General features: G+C 47.0%; 2 protein-coding genes across 2 annotated transcripts; one reads left to right on the top strand and one right to left on the bottom strand.

Annotated features, from left to right (window-relative positions):
* Positions 1-972: 972 nt before the first annotated feature.
* ESS2 (ess-2 splicing factor homolog) lies at positions 973-10,822 on the top strand. The gene is made up of 10 exons (XM_082491538.1): positions 973-1,164; positions 1,718-1,886; positions 2,848-2,943; positions 3,527-3,693; positions 5,953-6,070; positions 6,731-6,864; positions 7,003-7,105; positions 8,476-8,585; positions 9,518-9,633; positions 10,121-10,822. The coding sequence occupies exons 1-10, from the start codon at positions 1,012-1,014 to the stop codon at positions 10,401-10,403; spliced, it is 1,449 nt and encodes a 482-aa protein (XP_082347664.1). The 5' UTR covers positions 973-1,011; the 3' UTR covers positions 10,404-10,822.
* A 643-nt stretch (positions 10,823-11,465) lies between these two features.
* TSSK2 (testis specific serine kinase 2) lies at positions 11,466-12,359 on the bottom strand (the record flags this gene model as incomplete). The annotated part of the gene is made up of 1 exon (XM_082491770.1): positions 11,466-12,359. One exon carries the CDS (start codon positions 12,357-12,359, stop codon positions 11,466-11,468), a length of 894 nt encoding a protein of 297 aa, XP_082347896.1.
* Positions 12,360-13,099: the final 740 nt, after the last annotated feature.

Below are 13,099 nucleotides of genomic sequence, written 5' to 3'. Positions count from 1 at the left end.
AAGAGAATGAGAGACTCCCCTTCTTGTCTTTGCTCTGTGCAGGTAGTATTTGTGCTTGTTTTACTACTGTAGATTTGCAAAAACATCCTGCAAATGTATGTTTCCTATTTTCAGCCCCCCGATGGCATCTGGAGTTGCTTTTGGGGTTGAGCTTACTGAACAGGCCATTTGTTCCTCAACACAGACACGGGGATTCCTCCCTGCAGCCCGTGGGAGAGCCGATCCATCTGCTGTGCTGTGGCGAGAGGGGTTGGCAGGGCGAGGGTTCAGCGCTCCTCCGCCGCCAGCCCCTGCCGCTTCCCTGTCAGGGCAAGCGGTGTCCGTGTGCCCGCCAGGGCCCCAGAGAAACCACGTCCTGTAAAACAGTGAGATAAATAAAACTGTCCCGTCGCCTCTGTACGTGCCATGGAGGGAGAGTGGGCGCTGGGGGGCCCTGGCCGTGCCCGCCGGCCGTGCCTGCTCCCCGCAGGGCCTCCGCCTGCCCCACGGCTCCGGGGAGGCCCTCCGCAGCCCTCCAGCGCGCAGCCGTTCCCCACGGGCCCGTTCCCCACGGGCTCTTCTGAGGAGCCCCGCGGGAGCCGCCGGGATGCTGGGGGGGGCGTGGGGGGTGAGACCCAACGCGCGGCCTGTGGGTGCCAAAGGCCTCGCCCCGGCCCGCACCGGCAGGGCCTGGCTGCGGCCCGCGCGGCTGCCCCCAGGCCGGGGACCGGTCTCCCGGCCTCAGCCCCCTGCGGCCCGGCAGACCCTGGGCTGTGAGGCCGCGGCCGCCCCGCGCCCCGGGGCCGCGGTCGTGCCGTTGTCACGGAGCGCGACCGGGTGGGTCCTCCCGGCCGGTAGGGGGCGCGCTGGCCGCCGCGCGCACGGCTCCGTGCGTCTCTCCTGGGCGGGGGCGGCGGGAGCGGGGCGTTCCGGCTCCCCGTGGCGCAGCGGCGTGACGTCACGGCGCGTCGCGTTGACGACGGCGGCTGAGGAGGGTCAGGGCGCTCGGCGGCCGCCCGCGACCCCGGAGTTATGGAGGCGGCGACGGCGGCGGTTCCGGCGGCCTCCTCCGGCGCTTTGGTGCTGGCTGCCGCCGCGGGCCCCGCCGTGGCGACGGGGAAGGAGGCGACCCCGCGGGCCCCGAAGCGTGCGAAGAAGATCCTGGATGAGGAAGCCTACATCGAGGTAGGCCGGCGGGCCTGGGCCTGGGCCTGGGCCCGGGCCCGGGAGGCCCCGCTCTTCTGGCACCTGCGGCCGAACGGCTTCTGGCGCGGCGGGGTCCGCCCGGCTCGGGTTCGCCCGCGGCCACTGTCCGCTGGAACCCCGGCTTGGGGTCGGACCTGGGGGACGAGGCAGCTTTGGGGCTGCCGCACCTTCTGCGGTGCCAGCTATTAGTGAGGCCCGGCCTCGGTGTGAAGCACCCGTGGGGCTGCCCGTCCTTCCCGTGGGGCTGCCCGTCCTTCCCGTGGGGCTGCCCGTCCTTCCCGTGGGGCTGCCCGTCCTTCCCGTGGGGCTGCCCGTCCTTCCCGTGGGGCTGCCCGTCCTTCCCGTGGGGCTGCCCGTCCTTCCCGTGGGGCTGCCCGTCCTTCCCGTGGGGCTGCCCGTCCTTCCCGTGGGGCTGCCCGTCCTTCCCGTGGGGCTGCCCGTCCTTCCCGTGGGCTGTGCGTGGCTGGCCCCGAGCTCAGCCAGCACTCCGAGGTGTCCCGATGTGGCCTTGCAGTTGTGTCTCTGTTTTTAGGGCTTAGAGAAAATCATTCAGCGAGATTTCTTTCCTGACGTGGAGAAGCTGCGAGCGCAGAAGGAATATCTGGAGGCTGAAGAAAATGGTGACTTGGAGAAAATGAGACAAATTGCTATAAAGTTTGGCTCCTCCTTGGGAAGATCATCAAGGGACACACCTGCACCCTGTAAGAACTGGCTCATTGAGGCATAAAGATTTTATATCTAATATCACTGCTCTGGTTTGTCTAACTTTGTGCAGGCAGTACTTATCTTAAAGAATCAAGATTGACATTGCATGGGAATTAGTATACCAGATTGGGCAGTAGCAAGTATTTGATGGCTGATGCTGAATTCCTCTTTGATCCTGTCGAATAATTTCTTCGGGAAATGGTTTTGGAAAAAACAGTTGTTGAACAACCATTTCTCATAGGTATTTTTTGCCAAGTTCCTCCATAAGGAATGTTACATGCTCTAATTATATATATATATATATAAAATATATATATTATACTATCAGAAACTCTAAGCTATCTTTGTAGTTTTAGGGATTCTTTTTGCATCTACAGACATGTAAGATTTCAATACCTTGGGGACAGAAAGTGTTGGAAGCTTGTGATTATCAGAGGTTTGCCTAGCAGACATCCCATGCCCTGCTGTATGTTTGTTTTCACTTCAAGTTCAGATGTTTTTTATGCTTATGCCCAGTCCATGGCTGAGCTGTTGCAGTGGGGTGTTGGTAACTAGCTTTCTCATGGCAAAGGGCATGTGTCATCAAGCGGTTTCCCTTTCTCACTTACTGAAGTTGCTGCCCCTGGCTTAGGTTAGGATTGTTATGCTGGCTGCTTGTTTCTGTTCGCAAAAGCTGTAGATAAGGTGGCAAATATACTGGGCTGTGGCTGTCCTATGAATTTTTCTCATCAGGAGAAAAATAATGTCTTAAATGAAAGCAAAATCTTCTTCAGTGGTTGAAGCAGAATTGAATATTTTTGAGTCTTTTCACAATTTTTAAATTAAATTGTTCTTCTCTTGATATGTTTTCTGTGACTTGTTTGGCACATGACCCTTTCTATGGTGGAAGATGTCACAGCAAGCGTCCTGTTCCATGCTTTAGTTACTGTGTGAGCCTTTTTTCTTTATTTGTCACAGATGTTACTCCAGCCACATTTGAAACGCCAGAAGTGCGTCCAGGTGGCCTTCCACTGGGGAATAAATCCAAAGCTGGCATCAAAGCTGGAGAGGAAGGTAGGAGAATGATGTTTCTCTAGCTGAAATCTTCAGCAGCAGGAAAATACTTTTGTGAGCTGTCTCCTATAAGGGTTTTGGGTGTTTAGCAGGTGTTTAAGCAGTTTCCTTTAACCTTATAGTAAGTGAAAATGATCACTCTGAAGTTGAACTTGATATAATGTTTTACATCATGTATGTGAATTCTCAATTATGGGTCTCTTTATGGGTATGTAAATTCTTAAGTCAGGTAATCTCTTTGAAGGCAGAAAATTTTTCCTGTGTCACCTGAAATTAATTCTGTAAGTGATACACTACATGAATAGCTCTGCCCCTACAATCTTTGTTTAGAAATGCCTGCCAGCAGCTGGCCACTTGTGCGTTTTCCTTTTAACACAAATAGCTCTAAATGCCATAGAAGGTTTTATGTGAAAATTTGTTATGGTACCACTCTGCATGTATGTATTTTTTTCACCAAGCTTCATGTTAATTATGAGTGGGTCCGTAGAAGGCGCACTGGCAGTAGGGATTAAGAGTTGTATATAGCGCTCTCATAGAAAGGGAGGTGTTAACCTTTCTCAGGCTTATTCCCTCCTCTTGTTAGGAGAAGCAGAAAAAGATGATAAAGACGCACTTCCCAGTCTGGACAGCTTCTTAGCAAAACACACAAGTGAAGATAATGCTTCGTTTGAGCAGATCATGGAAGTGGCCAAAGAGAAGGAGAAAGTCAAGCATGCTTGGCTGTACAGTGCAGAAGAGGAGTATACGCAGGTAGGGAAGTGGCTCAGCTTTACCTCCGCTCTTCCAAAGTGATGCAACAGGGAAATATCATTTTACTGTATTTCTTTCTTGTTTGATTAAATAGAATATTATCTTACCTACTGCTTTTGAATCCTGCTATAAATACAGGTGAGAATTCATTGGCTCTGAGCATGGGGCTATTGCATTAGGCTGGTGAATTACTTATATTACTGAATAAGAACAGAAAGGTCTTGATTTTGAACAGTAGGGTAACCACATGGGGTAACCACATCTAAATCTGAGCTAATTCTCGGTTTCCTGGGTCCTGTGACAGCTCAGTGTTTCCTTTTGCAGTCCTATTTTTTCCTCATCTGTAATGCAAGAACAGTGTTTGACATTGTCACTTCCTAAAGCTTTGAGACTGAAGCATTGCACTAAGTGCAAGTATTGCTGTTATTGTCAGTCTCTTCCGTAAGCAGCAATACCAAGGAGAGTGGCTGAGAACAGTTCCTGTTGTTTATCCATTAGCCCTTTATTATTTGGAGTTAGATTGTTTCTCTCATCTCAGTTTTCTGTTTCTATTATTAGTAATAATCCATTCAGCTGCCAAAGTACTGTACACAGTATGGCTGCTGTGCTATCTTCCTTGGCTAGCTTCGTGGGAAGTTCAGGAGCTGTTCTGGGGCTGCCGTGTCAATTCTTCTCCATCAATAGTAAGCAGCTGGCACTGTTGCCAGATGTGTCAGTGATGAATGTGAGCCACAGTGCCTTTTAATGAAGTTTGACACTGGCGCATGAGTGTTTACTGCTGTTGTTGTGAATGAGTGTTTTTATCCCAGCTAATGTAAACCCTTGGAGTCTGTTACAATAAAAATGCCCTCTGTGTCTCCTTATGCATATTCTTTGCTCAAATGCTTTCATCCAGAATTAAAAGGCAGGGAGCAGGAGAACGTTCCCAGAGCACAGGGGTTGTCTCAGGTCAAGGGGAAGTTGCTGGAGCTGGTCTTGTGCTGATATCATGTGTCTTCCTGTCAGCTAGCACTCTGTTCAGACCTTGCATTTTCTTGCACAGCGTGCCTGTTTGTGTAGCACACAACTTCACTATGCCTCATTTAATGTATTCAGTGTCAATACTGCTATGTAAATGTATATGGACGATCCCTATTAAAGACAACATCAGTTGATGTCTTTAATATATAGCTTCTGTCAATAATTGTCTAGTGTAAGTAGTATGAGAATTTTAAAATGGATTAATTTATTGGTGGCTGACTGCCTTCTATTAGTTTCTTGTTGGTATCAGTGATACTAGTATGCTGGCAACAGCACGCAAGTAATCTTGCAAATGTGTCAAATGCTTCCATACCTGTACTGCAAATGGAAACACTTGAAAACTTTCTCACTAAGTATTGAAGAAGTGTCTGTTCTTTTGTTACTGGTTGCCTCAGCTAATGCAGTTTGCACGAGACTAGGATGTACAGATATTCTCTCAAGGTTACCTGCCAAAGCCTTGTAGATGGCCTTTATATTAAATATGTGTCATATGTTCACAGAATCACAGAATTATCAGAGTTGGAAGGGACCTCTAGAGATCATCTAGTCCAACTCCCCTGCTAAAGCAGGATTGCCCAGAGCACATTACTCAGGACTGCATCCAGGCGGGTCTTGAAAATCTCCAGGGAAGGGGACTCCACAACCTCCCTGGGCAGCCTGTGCCAGTGCTCTGTCACCCTCACCGTAAAGAAGTTTTTCCGTGTATTTGAACGGAACTTCCTGTGTTCTAACTTGTGCCCATTGCCCCTCGTCCTGTCACTGGGAACCATTGAAAAGAGCCTGGCTCCATCCTCCTTCAACCCACCCTTTAGATACTTGTACACCATGTTACTCTTCCCTTATTTAGCAATGAATGCTTCATTTGAATTTTGATTAGTAGATAAGAGGAAAAAAAAAAAAAAAACAGAAAAAGTTTGAGGCATCACAAGTGTTGTCACAAGATGTAATAAAAACAGTCATAAACATAATCTTTCTGAGAAGATTTCTTTAATTCTCATTACATATAGGCTTGTTGTTTGCAAGCTCACCTGGGAACAGGATGGTTTCTCAAATGCACTTGCTGGAGAGTGCTTGTGCCATGTCAGATGCAAAGTGTGCTAGGGCAGGTAGCTGAGCTTGTCATTGAGCTCTAGGTTGTGTATGTCTGATTAAAAGATTGCAGGAGTTTCTTTCAGACGTGATTTTTTTTTTTTTCCCTTTTTAATGTGGTGGTGGCTTCTTTTTTTATCACCCTTTCAGAGACGAAATGAGAACCTGGCACTTCCTTCAGCAGAGCAGCAAGCTCTGGAGAATGTGAAAGCCGGACTGGAGACCTGGGAGTACACAGCTCGAAACACCCTCATGTATTATCCAACAGGTGAGGTGTGCAGGTTTCTCAGGAAAGGCGTTGGTTCTAGGTGGATGGACTCCAAACAGTGCTTACAGCACTTTTTCTTATGTGAAGTTCATATATATATATATATATATGTTTCTTTTCTCTTTTTGGACCTTGCTCCTCTGCCTCTGATTGCAAAGTTTGATCATGTTCTATTTGTCATTGAGAAGCATATTATCTTTATTACAGAAGCACTTCTTTCCAGGAGCCAAAGCTCTTTCCAGTTTGTTCTGTCTTATTTATGAGCACTTTTTTGTGATCTTTATTCATTCTTTGTCTCTGCTCCAAGTGTGCTCCCTGGGCTTATTGGTCCCTTTGTTGCTATAGAAAACTACATCATTTTGTAAATGCAGTTTTCTGTACAATTGATAATTTCTGCAAACCAGTCAAGTAGAGAAAAGAAAATCTTACTGTTTTCTAAAAAAAATATTAAAACCTGATCCTATTTTATATGCTTTGTAACATCTGAAATGTGTATCTTGTGCAAATATTGGTTTAAATTGCTAGGGGTACACACTGCAATTGCTGATGGATTCTGTGTTGTGTAGGAATGCGTAGCAAGTGTCGTGTTGGTTGGGAGCTTTAGAGCACACTGCCTAAGCTTACCTGAGCCCTTCCTTAAAAGACTTCTTGCTTTTCAAGGTGTACCCGATGAGGAAGATGTATTCAAGAAGCCCAGGGAAGTTGTCCATCGAAACACCCGTTTTGTGAAGGACCCTTTTAGCCAAGCCGTGAGCAAATCTCAGCTCCAACAAGCTGCAGCTCTTAATGCTCAGGTTGGATAATTTTACTTCTGACTTGTTAGACTCTGCCCTCTGGTATTGTTCATCAACCAGGAGAACTGTGTGTGTGCGCTAGATACAGCTGACTCACGCCTTTCTCCACATGAATGGCATTGTCTTTTTTTATTTCAGTACAAACAGGGCAAAGTGGGGCCAGATGGGAAAGAACTGATACCCCAAGAGTCTCCAAAAGTGAATGGATACGGATTTGTGGCTACCCCCTCTCCTGCCCCTGGTAAGAGGGTTTTCTTATTTTTTATGATGTAAGGGGACTGCTACTGCGCTTATTTTGAGGCTCTGTTTGTTCCACACTGGGGTATCATTGGTTTAGACAAGTAGGTAAGCCTTCTACCTGTATATATCTCGTGAGCTGGTGACTTTCTCATGACCATGTATGCCAGCTTGATGCAGTGCTTAACTGCTAGTCCATTGCATTGGCAAGAGAAATCATGCTGTACCCAAGGGGCTCTGAGCAAGCTGCCGTGCCATTGCTTGGGGATCGTCTAGAGGGCGGTGAGCCTTCCTAGGCAACTGGGGTGCTGTGGCTGCTTGTTTTATCCCTGGATGATGCTTCTCTTGAGCTTAAAGATAAGAATTCAAACATTTCACAAACATTAACCTTCCAGTGGGTTCACGTGCTAATTTTTTAAAACAAGGAGCCTTTGTGTCAGTGTGTCCAGTAGTTTACTAAGTGACAGTACAGCCGGGCTCATAAGGATGTGGCACATCTCACTTCCTTCACAATGTAACCTACTGTTTTCCTCCAGGTCTACTGCTTTCTAGGTTCTTCCTTTGTCTGAGTACGCTTGTGTGTTATAGATTCTTTTTGTTCAGATGCATTAGCCACACGATACTTTGAGTTAGAACAAACTGATTATTTTTCTTCCAGTTGAGATGTGGTATTTGAATTTTTAGCTGTTCTTCACCAGCCATTATGTTTCCCTGTCTCTTGTTACTATGCTAAAAGGTGAGCGTACTGAGGCTTTTCCTTCGGAAACCTGTAGGTGGCATTTGGAGCACACCTCCTTTCTCCATTGTAAATGCCTTTTCCAAAGCCTGGGCAGCAGGATTTTCTAGCCAGTGACTTAATCGGGCTCTTGGAATCTATTCTGCAGTTGTAGCTGTTAGACAAGATGCAATCACTGTTTGGTACAGGCTAGCTTCAAGGTGAATTGAGGGTACGTTTGGCTATTATATGTGTCTTAAGTCCTCTGCCCATTTCCCTGCTTTTAAATAGTTCCTTGTGTTGAAGGCGTTTTCATTCAACAGCAGAGGGGAAGACTAGTATCGTAGAGGAAAAAATGAAAGTCTCACTAAGCAAAAGCTCACCAAATGGAAAAATAAACACATGGAAAGGACAGTGCTTGAGTGTTGTAACCTAGAGGGTGACACAGCCACAGGCAATCCTGTGAGTTTAAGGTCATGCCCTTTTAAAGGGAACCACATGTTACTATTCAACATTGGCTGTGATTTCCTCTGCAGTGGAGGGGCTCCTTTGTGTGTTGATGAATTTGCTGCATTTCATAATTTGCTTCTCTGGGTGTTTTGTGGTGATCGAATAGTCAAATGTTTTGCATGAGCATGACTTTTAAAATTTGTTTTTAGGTGTGAATGAGTCTCCTTTTATGACATGGGGTGAAATCGAAAGCACCCCTTTGCGTCTAGAAGGGTCAGAAACGCCATATGTGGACAGAACACCTGGACCAGCCTTCAAGGTATTTCATGTCAGGAGTCAGCATGTTGTTCTTTTGAGGGGGGGAAGGTCTAATAAGGGAAAGGCAAGTGAGTAACTGATAGATTAATATTGTTGTGGGAGTGTGACACATCTCTGGGCTGTGTTCCCAGTCCTTGAGACTAATAATCTAGGTTCTACGTGGAGGGTGGAGGTGGACATGGCTCCACATGAAAGCTGCTTGGTGGAGATACCTGAGGTGGAGCACACTCTGTTGGCAGGAGAATGAGACTCGATATTTGATGAGGGCCCAAGCAGAGGGATTTTCAGAGGAAGCTGAAGAGGTGCCCGATTTCTTGATTTCTCCGATTTTAATATCGGAATGGGTAGAAATTGTAGGATTTCCCTCTGTCTTGATCTCCTGGGTGTCACAGCCTGAGGCTGGTGTATCACTTCAGAGCAGAAAAGGTGCTCTGGCTTTGCTAATAGCACTTGACCCTGCGTGCCACCTATCTCCCACTGGTGTCATTGAATGTGAGCTGTCTGAGACTCTTACTTTAAGAAAGGTGTAACTTGCTCTATGAGCCTCTGTTTTGTCAGGCTGCGAAGCCCTTGGCTGGTTCTTCTGCTGTTTAGCAATGTCTGTGTTTGCCTGAGCTGGCTGGCTACAGGCCAGGCTAGGCAAGACACAGGTGACATTGTTTGTCTAGAAGAGACAGCAGGAGGAAATGCCAGAGATAATGGTTGCTTCCTTCACTGAACTGGTTTTACCATTTTTGTTACTTGCTAAGGCAAGTTGAAGGTCTCTCTGTGTCCTCTCTGGCTTTTATATAGCAGCAGAGAGGTGTGGGATGACCCCACTTCTCCCCGGTTTAGATCCCTGTAGGCTGGAATCCAACTGTGAAGGTGCTTTGACTCATTTATGCAGCACTCGTATGAGTGCCTTGACGAGTGAACTGTGTGATGCATTTATAGATCCTGGACCCTGGGCGCCGTGAGAGGTTAGGACTCAAGATGGCCAATGAAGTGGCAGCTAAAAACCGAGCAAAGAAGCAGGAGGCCCTTCGAAAAGTGACAGAAAACTTGGCCAGGTGAGACTTCTGTTCCAATAGGAAAACTGGGATGGGTATTTTTTGATGAGATTTAAATCAACATGTGTAGAAAGAGAGGAATGATAAGAGTACTGGAAGCAGGAAGAGGTACAGTCAAACTAAAAGTTTCTGGAAGCTGGTGACTGTCCCTGATACTCTCTCTTGTCAGCATTACTGTTCTGCCCTACAGCCACCCAGTAAAGCATCTGGATCGGTGTCTTTCCTCATTACAGAGGGGAGACATGATTAAAGCTTGCTTGGCTGAGTGACAGGAAGGACAGAACAGGCTCGAAGGAAAAGGCAGACAGTGCCACTCAGGTTTGGGAGGGATGTAGGAGGTTTCTCTGTCACTCGTCTTTCTAGAGAAAGCCTGCAGGTTCATGTGGGAATTGGACACTGAGGTTGCCTGTGGAAGCGTTGATGCTCTCCCTGATAAATAGCAGATTTTTACTGTAAAATCTTTTAAAACTCTTTTATTCTATTCCAGCCTCACTCCAAAAGGACTAAGCCCATCAATGTCACCAGCTTTGCAAAGACTAGTAAACAGAACTGCAAGTAAATATACCGACAAAGCCCTGCGAGCCAGCTATACTCCTTCCCCTGCCCACACAGGAACTCCTGGTTACAAGACCCCGGCAAATGGGCCTCATACACCCACAAGCACCCCACAATCTAGGACAGTATCTCAGACGCCAATATCTCAGGATACTACATCAATCACAGACAATTTACTGCAGCTTCCTAAGAGAAGGAAGGCATCTGAGTTCTGACTATTCCAGTTGTCAGCAAGGTGATAGTGAACTGGCTGTGCTCAGCTGTCTGCCAGCTGGATGTTGTGAGCCATCGGTTGTAAGGGGTGTCTAGATACAGCTGCCAGAATGGAAGCCAGCAGTTACAAGATCTGGGACCAGCACTACTCTAGACTATATAGCTAAAATAGCCTGTGATACGCTTTTTGGAAGCAGAGTGTCTCCTGCTGTGGTATAACTCCCATTTGAACTGCATAGGTGGGATACGCAGGGCTGCTGAAGCAAAAGGATCCTTCCTGCAGTGGCAGAGAAGATTCTGGACTTTTGGAAAACAGCGATAATTTTTTAAAGATATATTTCTCTTTTTAAGATGACCATGCATTTAAATAAGTTTCTGTACAGATATGTCTATTTATAAAATGTGGTAAGCCTTCCTAAAATGTTGAACTGGACTTTCTTTCAGCTTGTCAAACTTCTTTGGTTTTGTGCTTTGCAGAAGAGGGGATAAAACCATGTATATACTGAGACACGACCCAGAACTTTAGAGGGCTTCTCTTTAATTTAAGTGGAGTTTAAACTGTTGCTCTTGAACGTACAGGGGGCCTGTCAGGAGAGGTGGTACATTATGAAAACAGCATGCATACAGTTTCAGACATTGGTTCACACTTCCTAATAACCTGCCCTCTTACTTACTGAATCTAGAATGTGGTTGATGCACAGGTGAACTCTGCAGCTGGTGTAGTCGGGAGCTTGAGAAACGTGAGCGTAAGAGCTGTTAAATGTCGGCAGCGCTGAAAGAAACTTTCCAATGTGTTTTGACAGTAACTTATTGACCCCACAAACCATATCAGAGACAGCTCTTCTGAGAATAGTAGTGTTAAGCTGTTCATTCACCTCAGCAGATGTACTGTGTCTTCTGTTGCTGTACTTCATAAAGCAAAAGACGAGGGCTGTTTCTGAAAGGGTACAGAGAAGCTGAAGCTGAAAACCACCAGTTCTCCATCCTTAAAAGGCTCCCTTTTCTTTCTCTTCTCCTTCCCTTTCTGCGGAATGGGATTTGGCTTGCAGCTTGTGCTCAGACTTTCATTCGTGCTGATTTTGGAAATGCTCACCCTCTTCTGCAGCTGGCAGAGGGGACGGGATTGTGGATTTTGGAGTCTGCAACCATGAGTGTTTCAAAACTTCATCTATGCAGAACCTCTGAGACACGTTGGGCTGGAGCAAGTGGTAAATGAGGTCCTTGCACTCTACAGTCAGGTGTTTTGAGTTGGGGAAGGGAATCCTGTGTTGTTTCTGAATACAGATCATGTTCCTGACATTGGAATCATCAAATGGCATTAAAGCGTAGACCATTGTATACAGGATAACACCCAGACTCCATATGTCAGAAATCCTGGGGTCACAAGGAATGCCCTGCAGCACTTCAGGGGCTGCGTATGCAGCAGACCCACAGAAGGTTTTGCTGAGAATAGTTCTTCCGTTTTCATCCCGAGACAAGGATTTGGAAAAGCCAAAGTCGGACAGCTTGATGTTGAGGTCCTCATCGAGAAGGATGTTCTCACATTTCAGGTCCCTGTGAGCGAAGTCTGAGTCATGGCAGTGCTTGATGGCAGAAGCCAACTGTTGAAACTTGCTGCGAGCAATGTCCTCTTTCATAGCTCCTGTCATCTTGATGTAGTCCAGGAGGTCTCCCTTTTCCCCCAGCTCCATCACGATGTACACTTTCCCAGCTGATGTCTCAAAAATCTCATAGGTTTTGATGATTGAGGGGTGGTGCAAACGTTTCAAGGCCTCTATTTCCCTGGGGAGAAATCTTTCCAGGAAGTCCTGAGGAGTTTTCTTCTTGTCAATTATCTTGATGGCCACATTACATTTCAGCTGGTCACAGTAGGCAGATTTCACTTTGCCATAAGAGCCTTCTCCTAGTGTCTTGCTCAGGCTGTAGCCTTTCTTTCCAAGCACCACAGCATCATCCATGGTGGCAGAGCTGGGGGGAGTGGCATGAGTGAGGGCTGGTGTGCATCATGTGTGGTGGCAGGTGACGTGCCCACGCACCGTGGTGGCTGCGCTTGTGCTGGTATGGTGGGTAAGTGGGCACCCCGGTGCTGGCTGCTGTGTGATGTCACAGGCAGCCGCCCCTGCGTAGGGCACTTGGAAGGATCTTTCAGTCCTGCTGTAAAGCTATGAGACGATGTCATCCAGGGCAAAACATCAAATGGCTGAGAGACATTGGTTTTGCTCTGTATTCTTCATAAAATGATCTTTATATTTAGTTTGGCTAACGGGATGCAAGTTGCTGAAATGGCTTTCCTAAAGTGTACCTAAGTCTTTTTATATCTATTAATGTGTCAGTCTGGTGAAATTTTGTCTGTTGGCTTTTTGCATGCCTCAGGTGATCTTTCAAGCTCCGCGTGGGCTTGCTTCTGGTGTATGGTGGCCTTGCTACTCTTCTGCCAGCTTTCCTCAAAAGGGATGGGCTGCTGCTTTTCTTGTCTTCATGGGGGCTGTGTTCAAGAACTGGCTCTGGGGGTTTTTGTTTGTTTTTTTTTTATTTTTCATGGGCTTATTAGGGGAAGGAGTTGGCTGCTTAAGTTAATTTTCTTGTTGTTCATCAAGCCCCTCCATTTTGTAGCTCTGATGATTGGCTGCTTTTGTGGACTTTGCAGCTGGCTTTTTCTTAAACCCTTACTTGGTGGGGGAGTTATGTTTTGACTTCC

Source organism: Vanellus vanellus (genome assembly GCF_965231255.1).
Source record: "Vanellus vanellus genome assembly, chromosome: 16".
NCBI lineage: Eukaryota > Metazoa > Chordata > Aves > Charadriiformes > Charadriidae > Vanellus > Vanellus vanellus.
This window is presented reverse-complemented; position numbering and strand designations above follow the sequence as displayed.